General features: G+C 42.0%; 1 protein-coding gene across 2 annotated transcripts in view; it reads left to right on the top strand.

The window, feature by feature from the left end:
* The window catches only part of llgl1 (LLGL scribble cell polarity complex component 1), a 161,706-nt gene that overhangs the window by 143,905 nt on the left and 4,549 nt on the right, over positions 1-13,252 (top strand). For both annotated transcript variants that reach the window (XM_041206676.1, XM_041206675.1), the window contains exons 18-22: positions 3,963-4,129; positions 5,617-5,881; positions 6,467-6,593; positions 9,265-9,359; positions 11,048-11,171. In XM_041206676.1, the coding sequence (XP_041062610.1) occupies positions 3,963-4,129; positions 5,617-5,881; positions 6,467-6,593; positions 9,265-9,359; positions 11,048-11,171 (778 nt within the window). The remainder of the gene's footprint in view (positions 1-3,962; positions 4,130-5,616; positions 5,882-6,466; positions 6,594-9,264; positions 9,360-11,047; positions 11,172-13,252) is intronic.

Genomic DNA, 13,252 nt, shown 5'->3' with positions numbered 1-13,252 from the left:
AAACTGCAGACTGTTAAATGGCAGACACAACCAAGGGAGGTCCCCCAAATTTCTCAGTAACCAACCCAGATGTCAGTGAGTCACAAAAATTCCTTGACTCTGCCTTCCTCCTGAAGGATTTTAGCTACTGTCTTTCAAAGATCTAGCTTCTGATTTCCCTCAAAAGCCATTGCAACTCAGACACCCCAGTGACTGCTTGCCTTCCAATTGCTCAATCTTTTCATAAGACTGCACCCCAGCATCTAGTTACTGGCACGATTCCAGCTCTCCAGCAGGAAAGCACCCTCCCCCCCACCACCCAATCCCCACACCTCGGCTTTCCTTTGTCCCAGCTGGCAGCTTCACTGAGATGACTGCCCCTGGGTGCCTCTGAGACTCAGTCTCAGCAGCATAAAGCCCTTCAGCTGCATGAAACCAACCCTCCTCTTCATCTGCTCCCCAGAGGCTGCTTACTCTCTGCTCCTTGAACTGGTTGGTATGACCTACTACTAACTTCCAACAGAATGCTGCCCTGTTCCTGGTTAGAATTTGCTGTATCCAGGCTTGGTACATGCTGCACTTTAAATGTTATAATCCCCAGTCAACCAGAGTTCGCCCCCACAGGTTCAAAATTACCATGGCTCCACAGCCATCAGACAGACAAATATAGATTTAATAATTTCTGTACCCATTTGGAAACATTGTCCTCCTTTCCCATCTATCTTATGTTTTTTTTCTAGAGATTGTAAATGGTTGAGGCCCCAGCACTGATCCCTGTTATGATTTGCTAACCTGAAAATGATCCATTTATGCTGACTCTTCCCTGTTAGTTAACCAATCCTCTGTCTGTCTGTGCTATTTTATTCCAGCCCCACTCCCCTCCCCAAAATCATGAGCTCTTGCCTTGTTCAGTGACCTTTTCTGCAACACCCTATCGAATGCCTTTTGGGAATTCAAATGCACTTTATCTACTCATTCCCCTTTATCCATTCTGCTTGTTACATCATCAAAGAACTCTGTTAAATTTATCAAACAGGCTTTCTCTTTGGTAAAACCATGTTGACTCTATGATTGTAATATGATTTTCCAAAAGCCCTGCTACTACTTCCTTAATAATAGGCTTTAACATTTTCCCAATTTATAGATATTGGGCTACATGGCTTATAGCTTCCTGCTTTGTCTCCCTCCTTTCTTGAACAGGCCATTACATTTCCAAACCACTGGGACCTTTCCAGAATCTAGAGAATTTTGGAAGATCACAACCAATGCAGCCATTTCCTTTTAGACCCGAGGATACAGACCATCAAGTCCAGGGGACTTGTCAGCCTTATGTCCCATTAGTCTGCCAAGAACTTTTTCTCCAGTGATGATTGCCTTTTTTTTTGGCCTTGATTTTCTATTATTAGGATTCTTTTTGTGTCTTCTACCCTAAAGAAGGATGCAAAATACTTGTTCAAAGTCTCTGTTCTTGTTTCCCATCATTAATTTCTCAGTCTTATCCTCTTAAGGAACCAACATTTACTTCAATTTTTTTCCACACTTTTAGAATTTCTTACTGTTTTTTATAATTTTTGCTATTTGCACATAACCAATTTTCTCCATCTATTAATTTTTAATCATCCTTTTAGATTTCTTAAAATTTTCCAATCTTGGCCTAACACTAATCTTCGTAACATTTGTAGGCATTTGCTTTCAATTTGATACCATACTTAGTTAACCACGAATGCTTTATCATTGTCTGTCTTTCTCGGTGGACTATATCTGGGAATTACAAAGTATCTCCTTAAATGTCTGCTACAGCTAATCTACCGTCTTACCTTTAAACGTATTTCCCAGCCCACTTTTGTCAACTTAAACTTAACTTCATACCTTTGTAATTACCTTTAAGACACTAAGTTTCTCTCACTTAACATGGATTTCACATTCAGCTTATGATCACTCTTTTTCCTAGAGGACCCTTTATGTGCTCATTATTAATCCTTTCTCACTGCATAAGTTCCAGTTGGCTTTATAAAACATTTTTATAATAAACTCTTCCAAATTTTCACTTGCTGAACCCATTCTGAAGGCTACCTTTCCAGTTTGATTTGTTTAATTTATGCAAAAGTTAAAGTCATCTACAATTATTGTAGTACCTTTCTTACAAGCCTCTGTTATTTGATATATGCTCTGCCTACAGCTCCAGTAAGGGGGCCTATAGACTACTCCCACCAGTGATATCTCTCTCTTCTCCCCCCCTCCCCCCCACCACCATTCTTATCTCCACCTAAACTGATTCTACATCTTGATCTTCTGAGCCAAGATCATTTCTCACTGCTGAATTGATCTCTCTCTCTTTCCTTTTTACCTATCCTGAAATGTCAAGTACCCTGAATATTCCATTCCCAGCTGTGGTCACCTTGCAACTACATCTCTGTAATTGCTATCAAACCATGCCCATTTATTTCTATTTGTAAGATCAGTTTATCTATCTTTTTTTATAAATGTTGTGTGCATTCAGGTAAAGAGCCTTTAATTCTGTCTTTTTACAATTTTTTCCTACTTTTACCCCATTTGCTGGTGCATTCTTATGTTTTCAGCCTCTGTCCCTTCCTTTCGCATCCTGGTTATCATTAACTAACTATATCAATACCCTGCACTATTGCCTTGTGCCTTTTTAACCTTCTAAATTTCTCCTCACCTGACCTTCCCTCCACCAAGTATTTAGTTTAAAGTCTTATCTACAACCCGAGTTGTTCAATTTGCCAGATACTGGTCCCAGCACAGTTAAATGAAACCCATTCCAATAGAACGGCTCCCTCTTTACGAAGTAATGATGTCAGTCCCCCATGAATTGAAACCCATTTCTCCCACACTCATCCTTGAGCTATGCATTCAACTATGATCTTATTGACCCTATGCCAATTTGCTTGTGGCACAAGTAATAATCCAGAGATTATTACCTCTGGTTCAGCTTTTTAAATTAACCCATAGCTATTCATACTCCAGCAGAACTTCCAGAGTATCAATTTCATAGGTAGATTATGGACAACGACAACAGATCTTCCCCTCCCACTCTAAATTCCTTCTCCTCCCCAAGGGGTTGCCTACCTGATTTTAATCTAGGGAATAACGTTATTAAATTTTATTTTATGCTTTGTCTTTACTGTAACTTAGCCCTCAGTTCTAATTTAACATTGTTTGTTTATGGTTTTTATATGTTGAGTAGCACCTCTTCCCCTCACCTAACAAATTTCTTTGCGCTCTGATGAAATTTGCCCTCAGTTGAGGCTTGCTCATGCTCTATTAATTATTTACTTTGACATATCCCAATTGGAGTCTTCAATTTCCTGGCTCTTTGGCTAATGTTAAACTAATGTTTTGGTTTAGAGAAGAAAGAAAAATAAATATTTACCAGCCAATCACTCACTTGCTTTCCTTTAACAACACTTTGATTTGCCCCCGCCACCACCCCTCTTTTTTCCAAACTCTTAATTCAAAAATGGCCTGTCTGCTCCTGGAAAAGTGGAGACCAAAAAGAGATCTTATAGAGCTTCAAGTTCTGATCATTTCTCCACATCCATCCAATTGAAATTGTTTCTATTTGAGTTCAGAATAAATGATGATAAATATAATACAACCATAACAGATCAAACAAAAAAATTAGGAGGAATTTCCTCTATTTAAGAGTGTATGAATATATGAAACTAGCTGCCAGTTGGAATGGGTGAAGCAGAGAGCATTGATGCAATTAAGGAGGCTTGGGAAGAAAACACAGGAATAAATGAGTAGAGCGGGAGGAGGCTTGTGTGGAGAATAATTGTATTAACCAGGTGGACCTAATGGCCTCTGGTGCTGTCGATTCAATGGAGATTCAGATTAGTCAAAATTTTAGCTGTATGTTAACCCAGATTACACTGCTGCATTTTAATTCCACCTAATGATCCATTCTACACTCTGTAACGGAAATCATTGATTGCTTTACTCCTCCATCTCAAATTTAGGTAAAGAAATTCAGCTGATGCACCGAGCCCCCGTGGTGTCGATTGCAGTGTTGGATGGACGAGGGAATCCACTCCCTGAGCCATTTGAAGTGTCTCGTGATCTCGCTAAAGCCCCGGAGATGCAGGGCAGTCATTCTGTACTAATCATCTCTGAAGAACAGTTCAAGGTAACACGAACAGGACACAGTAGAAACTGTCCGAAGTAGTGGCCAGTGACACTGGATAAGAGATGGCCTCAAAGGATAGATATGTGATTATTAGAATTAAGTTAAACCAACCAGAAACAAAAGACATGCAAGAAACACTGAAGCAGCAGTTGAAAATTATTTAAACCAGATAGTTGTGGGGATCTGGGGAGAGAATATATCCGAGGCAAGAATGATCACAGGATAGAAGCTAATCATGTGGATATGGACCCAGAAACATGCAGATACAGGAACTCCAGACCAGGAAAAGGAAAGACAAATGGAGCCAAAGTGGGAAATCTACATGTTAAGATGTGTGCACAAATGATAGAAGCTTTAAAATAAGATGTAGGAACTGCAAATTGTGGCAACAGGGGGCTGTGATGTAGTGAGAAAATCTAACTCTGTGGATGGTAACAAATATAACATACAGCAGTATAGAGTGAGGAGGTAATGTAGGTGTGAATGGAAAGCTAAAGAAGCTTATCCTATGGAAAGGTACATAAAACAAAGACTCAAACCAACGATGGGGGACATTAGATGAGTTTTTTAGTCGAGAGTTGCTACTTCCAGGCCAGCCTCCTGTTTTCCACCCTCAGTAAACTTGAGCTCATCTAAAACTCTGTATCCAAACTCAACTTTCCTGTCACCAATTGGCTTCTCTGCTTACTGACTTAAACTGCCTGCCGATTGGACAAAGCCTTGATTTTTAGCATTTTCATCCTTGACTTCAAATTTTTCCATGAACTTACCCCTATCTCTGTAACCCCCCTTAGCCCTACAAGCTTCTGATATGTCTCTCTCTCTCTCTGTCCCCTTGCAATTCCTCTGCTCCCTCAGCTCATCATTGGCTGCCACACCTTCAGCTGCTTGGGGCTTTAAGCTCTGGAATTCCCTCCCTAAACCGCTCTGCCTTTCCAAGGGTACGTGAGTGTAAAACAGGTCTTCAGTGCATCTAACTTGGAATTTTAAGAGTCCCCCAACATGGTTGGATAGAAGCTTGGGGTTGATGCATCTTGAAGTTCTAGCCTTTGACTCAATGTTCCAGTGAGGCAGCAGGATTTATTCCTGTTTGGTTAAACACCAGTGCAAGAAGCTACCAATTTTACAAAAACATTAATTCTGAACTATCCCCATTCACTGCTGTGTTGATTGGGTGTGGGTTGGGTTTCTGCTCCCAGTTTGTTGTACTGTGGGGCCCACCCTCTTACTGGAAAGGTTGTGTAGAGATTGGGTGAAGATGGAATCTGGATTGACTGTGATTCCTTCAGTGGCTTAAGAAGCCTCCCAAAGCTTTGTTACACCTGGGATGTGTATAATGGATGAATTGTGCAAAGCAGTGAAGGTTTTGATGGCAATGTCCCCAGTGTGGCACTGGCATCTTCAAAGAGGGTTGGAGGACAGGGAGAAGTTGGGCAGCTCCTTTGTAGTGGTACAGTATCTCATTAAAGCATTGATTTTGTGTGTAGGTGTTTACACTGCCGAGGGTGACTGCTAAGACAAAATTCAAACTCACTGCCCATGAAGGGTCCAGAGTGCGAAAATTGGGGTTAATGAATTTCCCCAGTATTGCCTCGGATGACTATTCGGAGAACTGCCTGGTGTGTTTAACGAACCTGGGAGACGTTCACATCTTCACAATTCCAGGGCTTCGGCCACAGATTCGCTACGATTGCATAAGGAAAGAAGACATCAGTGGCATCGCTTCATGTGTCTTCACAAAAACAGGCCAGGGTAACTTGGAGGTTTAAGTAATGTTCAGTTTTTTTTTAGCTATTTGTGACACATGTCACATGCAATCCTCTTTTCCCTTCCCCACCTCTCCCCATGAACATGCTTGACTTCTCAGTGATGTAATGAGGTCACTCTTTGGACGTGCTTGACTTGACTCTCAGTCTGGCACTCTGCTCTTCTACTATGGTGCCATCTGAATATTTTAGTGCAAAATTTGTTTTTTCTCTCTTCCCCCATCAATTAAGAACCAGATTAAGAATCCTGGACTCTTACAGCATAGAAAGGCCATTTGGCTTATCATGCCTGTGCTGGCTGTTTGAAAAAAACTATCTAATTAACCCAATTTCTCTGATTAATGTACTATATATTTTAATTTCATGTTTTAAAGGGGACAGGTTGCTGTGGTTTAGTGTGGAGACTGGATGACTTTTGTCAAAATGTTTTTCTTATCTGTAACTGAAAGGAATATGGTGCAAATAGGTGGTTGGGACCCATGGAAACAAACCCTCGAGTTGTCATTTCAGTGCAGTTAATACACAGTCAAGTTGCTGCTGTACTGATTTTTGACTGGTTTTGCTGTTTTAGGCTTTTACTTGATATCTCCATCTGAGTTTGAACGATTCTCCCTATCTACCAAGAACATAACTGAGCCACATTGTGTGGTGGGATGGGAAGGTCAGAGAGATCTCTTGAGCCCTGTGACCAGTCTGTGGTAAGTTGCATTTTAACAAATCAAATTGAGAGACTGCAGACAATTCTACTTGTGCAATCCTGTGGAAATACCATGGGGGTTGGGGGGTGGGGGGATGCATAGAAAATGGAGGAGACTTGTTTATATTGAGATGAAGCATTTCAATAACGATCAATGGTGAACAACCCTTTTCTGAAACAAAAACAAAATGCTGGAAAAACTCAGCAGGTCTGGTAGCATCTGTGAAGAGAGAAACAGAGTTAATGTTTCAAGTCCAATATGACTCCTCTTCAGAACACTTCAGATACCCATTATCAGGATCGAGCACTTCAAGACATGGTTAGGTCGTTGTCAGTGATTGTGACCTTTCCATTTTCTCATTGGCTGTCCTTATTGCCTTTCTCGAGACTTCATATTCTGAGCAGTATTGTGATGTGTACTTGAGCTATCACTAACAACTAGATGCTCCATTTGTGCCTGACACCAGAGCCAAAATGTTCATCTGGTTATGTGCTTAGTGAATCACAGAATCACAGTGCAGAAGAGGCCCTTTGGCCCATCGAGTCTGCACTGACACGTGAGAAACACCTGACCTACCTACCTAATCCCATTTACCAGCATTTGGCCCATAACCTTGAATGTTATGATGTGCCAAGTGCTCATCCAGGTATTTTTTAAAGGATGTGAGGCAACCCGCCTCCACCACCCTCCCAGGCAGTGCATTCCAGACGGCCACCAACCTCTGGGTAAAAAAGTTTTTCCTCACATCCCCCCAAACCTCCTGCCCCTCACCTTGAACTTATTCCCCCTTATGACTGACCCTTCAACTAAGGGGAACAGCTGCTCCCTATCCACCCTGTCCATGCCCCTCATAATCTTGTACACCTCGATCAGGTCACCCCTCAGTCTTCTCTGCTCCAACGGAAACAACCCAAGTCTATCCAACGTCTCTTCATAACTTAAATGTTTCATCCCAGGCAACATCCTGGTGAATCTCCTCTGCACCCCCTCCAGTGCAATCACATCCTTCCTATTATGTGGCGACCAGGACTGCACACAGTACTCCAGCTGTGGCCTCACCAAGTTTCTATACAATTCCAACATGACCTCCCGACTTTTGTAATCTATGCCTCGATTGATAAAGGCAAGTGTCCCATATGGCTTTTTCATGACCCCACTAACATGCCCCTCTGCCTTCAGAGATCTATGGACACACGCCAAGGTCCCTTTGTTCCTCAGAACTTCCTAGTGCCATGCCATTCATTGAATACTTCCTTGTCAAATTACTCCTTCCAAAGTGTATCACCCACACTTTTCAGGGTTAAATTCCATCTGCCACTTATCTGCCCATTTGACCATCTTGTCTATATCTTCCTGTAGCCCAAGACACTCAACCTCACTATTAACCACCTGGCCAATCTTTGTGTCATCTGCAAACTTACTAATCCTACCCCCTACGTAGTCATCTATGTCGTTTATATAAATGACAAATCGTAGGGGACCCAGCACAGATCCCTGTGGTAGGCCACTGGACACTGGCTTCCAGTCACTAAAGCATCCTTTTGTCATCACCCTCTGCCTCCTACAACTAAGCCAATTTTGAATCCACCTTATCAAATTACCCTGTATTCCATGAGCCTTTGGCTTCTTTAAAAGTCTTCCATGTGAGACCTTGTCAAAGGCTTTGCTGAAATCCGTATAAACTACATCAACTGCACTAACCTCATCTACACACCTGGTCACCACCTCAAAAAATTCAAATTTGTTAGGCATGACCTCCCTCTGACAAAGCCATGCTGACTATCCCTGATCAAACCTTGCCTCTCCAAGTGGAGATAGATACTCTCCTTCAGAAATTTCTCCAATAGTTTCCCTACCACTGACATGAGACTCACTGGCCTGTAGTTCCCTGGCTTATCTTACAACCTTTCTTAAATAGTGGAACCACATTAGCTGTTCTCCAGTCCTCTGGCATCTCCCCCGTGGCCAGAGAGGAATTAAAAATTCAGGTCAGAACCCCTGAGATCTCCTCCCTTGCCTCCCTTAGCAGCCTGGGTCACTAATCATCTGGACCTGGATATTTGTCCACTTTTAAGCCTGCCAACACCTCCAATACCTTGTCACTCCCTATATCAATTTGCTTAAGAACCTCGCAGTCTCTCTCCCCGAGTTCGATACCTTCATCCTCATTCTCTTGGGTGAAGACGGACGTGAAGTATTCATTCAGCACTCTAGTGATGTCCTCTGGCTCCACCCAAAGATTGGCCCCTTCTGGGCCCTACTCTTTCCCTGGTTATCCTCTTCCCATTGATTATACTTATAGAATATCTTGGGATTTTCCCTACACTCCTCGCTCCCATCACCGAGTTAGGGTCAAACTCCACTGCAGGTTTCAAGGACATTTCTGGTTGACACTTCAAGACAGTGCTGAGGGAGGGGCCACCCCAGCAGAGGGGGTGGGGGTAGGGTGGGGGTGGTGGTGGTGGTGGTTGCTGGATTACATTACACTAATTGAGCTCTGGCTTCCCTCAGTCTGTGCAACAATGTGGCTGGAATTGACAATTTGCAGAGTTGTGTTGTTGCTGCTAATGTCTTTAGCCCTCCACAGCTCAGTGTTCTGTCTCGGGCCTAGTTATTTATGGCTGTACATTGGTTTCCTGCACAAACAAGATTTTCCTTTCTAAATATTCAGCAATAACTTGCAAGGATCTCCCAAGATGAATCAAGCAAATGGAACTCACAAACTTCAGAGTAAAGAGGAATGCAACTCATTGGGAGCTGCTGATGGTATGTTCCTACTTCTTCCTCCTCTGGGGAACATTATTTACAGCTTGTTGGAAGTAGTTTATCAGTTGTTTATGGAGGACGAAGAGCCTGACAGGCAAACAATATAGTCTGGACTAGGAATTATGAGCCAGTGGAAGTTATTAATGTGAAGATGATTGAGCAATCTATTCATTGCACTGAGCAATTGAAATCAGCCAGTTTAAATAGGAATAAAGTGGAATTAGAAGTGAAGTTAGATGGAATTCTCTCCCAATAGATTTGTGGAGTAAACAAGACAGAGGAAGCCCTGATCACACCGTATAGAACACCTGGTACTGGGTCCACTTCTGGTGACTGAAAAACTGGAGACATTCAAGCTCTGGCAGCAGAACAGACTCATGAGGTTGATCCCGTTGTCTGGGCCCAAATAATGGGGAAAGACCAGAGAGGAAGTAGGAGAGGTAGATAAGGTGGTTAAGAAGGCAGATGGGATAATTGTATTCAATGCCTCGACTAATAAAGGTAAGAGCAGGGAGGCTATGATGGAGTTGTATAAAATGCTAGTTAGGCCACATCTGGAATACTGTGTGTAGTTCCGGTTGCCACTATAGGAAGGATGTGATTGCACTGGAGAGGATGCAGAGGAGATTCACCAGGATGTTGCCTGGGCTGGAGTTTTTCAGCTATGAAGTGAGACTAGATAGGCTAGGGCTGTTTTCCTTAGAACAGAGAAGGCTGAAGGGGGTGCCTGATTGAGGTGTATAAAATTGAGGAGCATAGATAGGGTAGTTAGAAAGAAACTTTTCCCCTTAGCGGAGAGGTCAATAACCAGGGGCATACCTTTAAGGTAAGGGACAGGAGATTTAGAGGGGGTTTGAGGAAAAATCTTTTCACCCAGAGGGTGAGGGTTACCTGGAACTCGCTACTTGAAAGGGTGGTAGAGGCGGGAGCAGTCTACATTTAAGTATTTAGATGGACACTTGAAATGCTACAGCATACAAGGCTATGGACCAGGTGCTGGAAAATGGGATTAGAATAGATAGGGGCTTGATGACTGGCATGGACACGATGGGCTTGAAGGGTCTCTACATGCTGACTCCATGATTCTAGGAAATGTCTGAGCTGATCTTGGATACAAAATATTGACATAATATATATGTATATAATCTATAAAGCAGAATTAGAAGATGCACACTTGCATGAATAAAAGGTGAGTTTAGGGCTGATATTATGGAATCCTTCAAACAAAGGTTTCTCAGAAGTCTATTCTAACATGCAGCAAAGAGGGGAGTGTACCGTAATTCTTAATTCCAGGGAATGCAAATACAACTGGTTTATCATAATGAGATGCATTTCATGGAGAGTAAAGGTTGTGGGACAGTGAGGTGGGTGATTAGGGTGTGAGGATAAATTTCAGATCAATTGTTGGAGCAGAAAAATATCAAAAATTTGGTCTGGAGGAATTGTTCAATTTACTTATTGAATCAAATTGAAACCAAAACATTTCTCTCTTCAAGGCCTGTGGTTGTTTTAGTTTCTTGAGTCTTGATTCTGAGAGGCCATATTAAGCTGTTTTAAAGGGTGGTAGGAGACTCATGTGGAGCATGAACAGCAGCATGTATGTATTGGGTCAAATAGCCTGCTTCTGTGCTTACTTTGTAAGTCATCACTGACTCAGATGTGAAGTTACCTGCTTGTTTTGTGGCCAGGGATGCTTGAGGATTTACAACTGGCGTTGTCTCAGACTCCACTCGACTCTCCCAACAGCAGTGCTGACATCACACTGGACACAACAGGTGACCTGACAGTGGAGGATGTCAAAGATTATTTACCGTGAGTATTTTTAAATGTGCCTAGTTTTCAGAATGGGAGGTGGCAGAGGGCCACAATTGGTTGGGGCTGGGGTGGAGGGGGTGCACTTTGTGTGGGATACGTTCTACAGTTGCTTACAGAGCACTGTTTTAAGTGGCATTTTGAACTTTTGTTGCTGCACAGAGGTTAGTGTGTGGGGTGGGAACTCTGATTTGTACAGGTTTAGCATTGCCTGTCCTGGTTTTGTACTCTGTATGCTTCTCTTATTTAAAAAAAAATTAGGGTCCCATTTACTTTGAGCTTTATTAACTTGTCCTCTCACTATTTGAAGATTTGTGTTTATACAGGGCCTTACTGATCACATCTATGCAGCACCTTTTTTTAATTTGCTTCAAGGCTCCTCACATGCCATAAATCTTTTGAAGTGCTTTAACACTTGTGTCAACAGAGACTGTGCTCTTTGGAGTCAAACGGCCTACAGTTTCTATCTAAATATGAACAGGGTATTAGATGGATGTGTCCTCTGAACGTGCTTTATGGCCAGTGTAAAGTTCAGGAAAAACTTCCCCAGTGGAGGTCCAAACAGTGCTGCTTTTAAAGTTGGTTGATTTTCATAATGCACTTCCCACCACAGTGGGGCTACTAACTCTGTTCCACAGAGCAATGCAGAAACCTGTCTTAACAAATCTATGAAAATGACACCATTTCAATGTGGTGCTGCTGTTTTTTTTCTCAAACCAATCAGATGAAAACCTACTCCAATTAAATTCAATTCTGCATTTGAAGTTTTCATTTCCTGATAATAGTTTTGCTCCAATATTTAATTCTCAATTCTTTTGATTTCAGTTACTCTCTTGCTATACCCAAGTTCCAGAAGCCTTTTGCTTCCTCCTACTCACTTATTCCACTATCTGCTGGCCCTGTCATCCTAAGTGCTACCTAGCTGTGGTTTAACTTGATTCTTGTTTCTCCTACAATCTACAGATTTTAGAACATGAATCATAAATTGACTGCTTTTAACAACCTTGATATCCCGAACAAAATTAAATTACATTTAGGATGCTGCATAAATATAGGAAAACATCCCAAGATGCTTCACAGGCGTTTGAGGCAAACATTGACACTGAATCAAAGAATAAGATTTTAGGAGAGGTTGATTTTAAGGAAAACATGAAAGGGTGGGTGGGGGGAGGAGAAGTGGACAGGTTTAGGGAGGAAATCCCTGAACTTGGAGCCTGGACAGCTGAAGGCATAGCTGCTAATGGTTTGAAGGAAATCTGAGATGGTCACGAGACCAGAATGTGCCCTGGCCATTCTTGTTTTCCTGATTTTTAAAAATACATTTGTTGTTAATGCTGTTGTTTTAAAGTATTGATATTTCAAGTTTATTTGCTGAGTTCTGATTGAGGTGTGGCTTTAACTGTACGGTGCCTGATGGGCACTCTTGCACAAGCTTGTATTATTATTCTTTAGGCAGAGGGGGAACACCTGGCTGCCGGCTAATGAGCTGGTCAAACTGGGCTGATTTCTGAGCTGGCTCCAGTCCAGACTGTTTGTTTATTTGTGCTGCAGCACTAGGGGGGGCACTTCCTGCACATGCTGAGTTATAATATGTCAGCTGGCCTCATTAAAACAAGTTGCTTTGACATAGACTAACAACATTTCAGTCACCCATTTTTAGGTCTGTGGAGTCCTTAATCAAATGCTAGTTCTGGTATTTGGTCTACCTATCCTTTAGTAATTGTTCCGTCCAAAACAAGCTTCCCAAAATTGAGAAAATGATGTATAATCAGAAAACTTCAGTAAATGAGACACTTTTTGGTTGAAAAAATCTCCCAAGTATTTTGACTAACATTTAAAGAGAAACAATTACCCAACAGGGACTTGATGACAACCCTGGGATTAAGAGTTCCATTATCTACAAATTGAGCTACCCTGCACAAGACCTGGATCTGTGCGCAGCACTCAAAATATCGAGAGTGCAATCCCATCATAGATTGCGATCTAGACTGAATTGGTGCCGGCAGATTGTTTGTGTTACAGCGGAATTCCCATTATAATGCCACAATATTACTTTCAACATATGTAAGGTATAAATTTTA

This window comes from Carcharodon carcharias, chromosome 15 (assembly GCF_017639515.1).
Source record: "Carcharodon carcharias isolate sCarCar2 chromosome 15, sCarCar2.pri, whole genome shotgun sequence".
Taxonomy (NCBI): domain Eukaryota; kingdom Metazoa; phylum Chordata; class Chondrichthyes; order Lamniformes; family Lamnidae; genus Carcharodon; species Carcharodon carcharias.
Note: the sequence above shows the minus strand (reverse complement) of the source record. Positions and strands in the feature narration are given on the sequence as shown.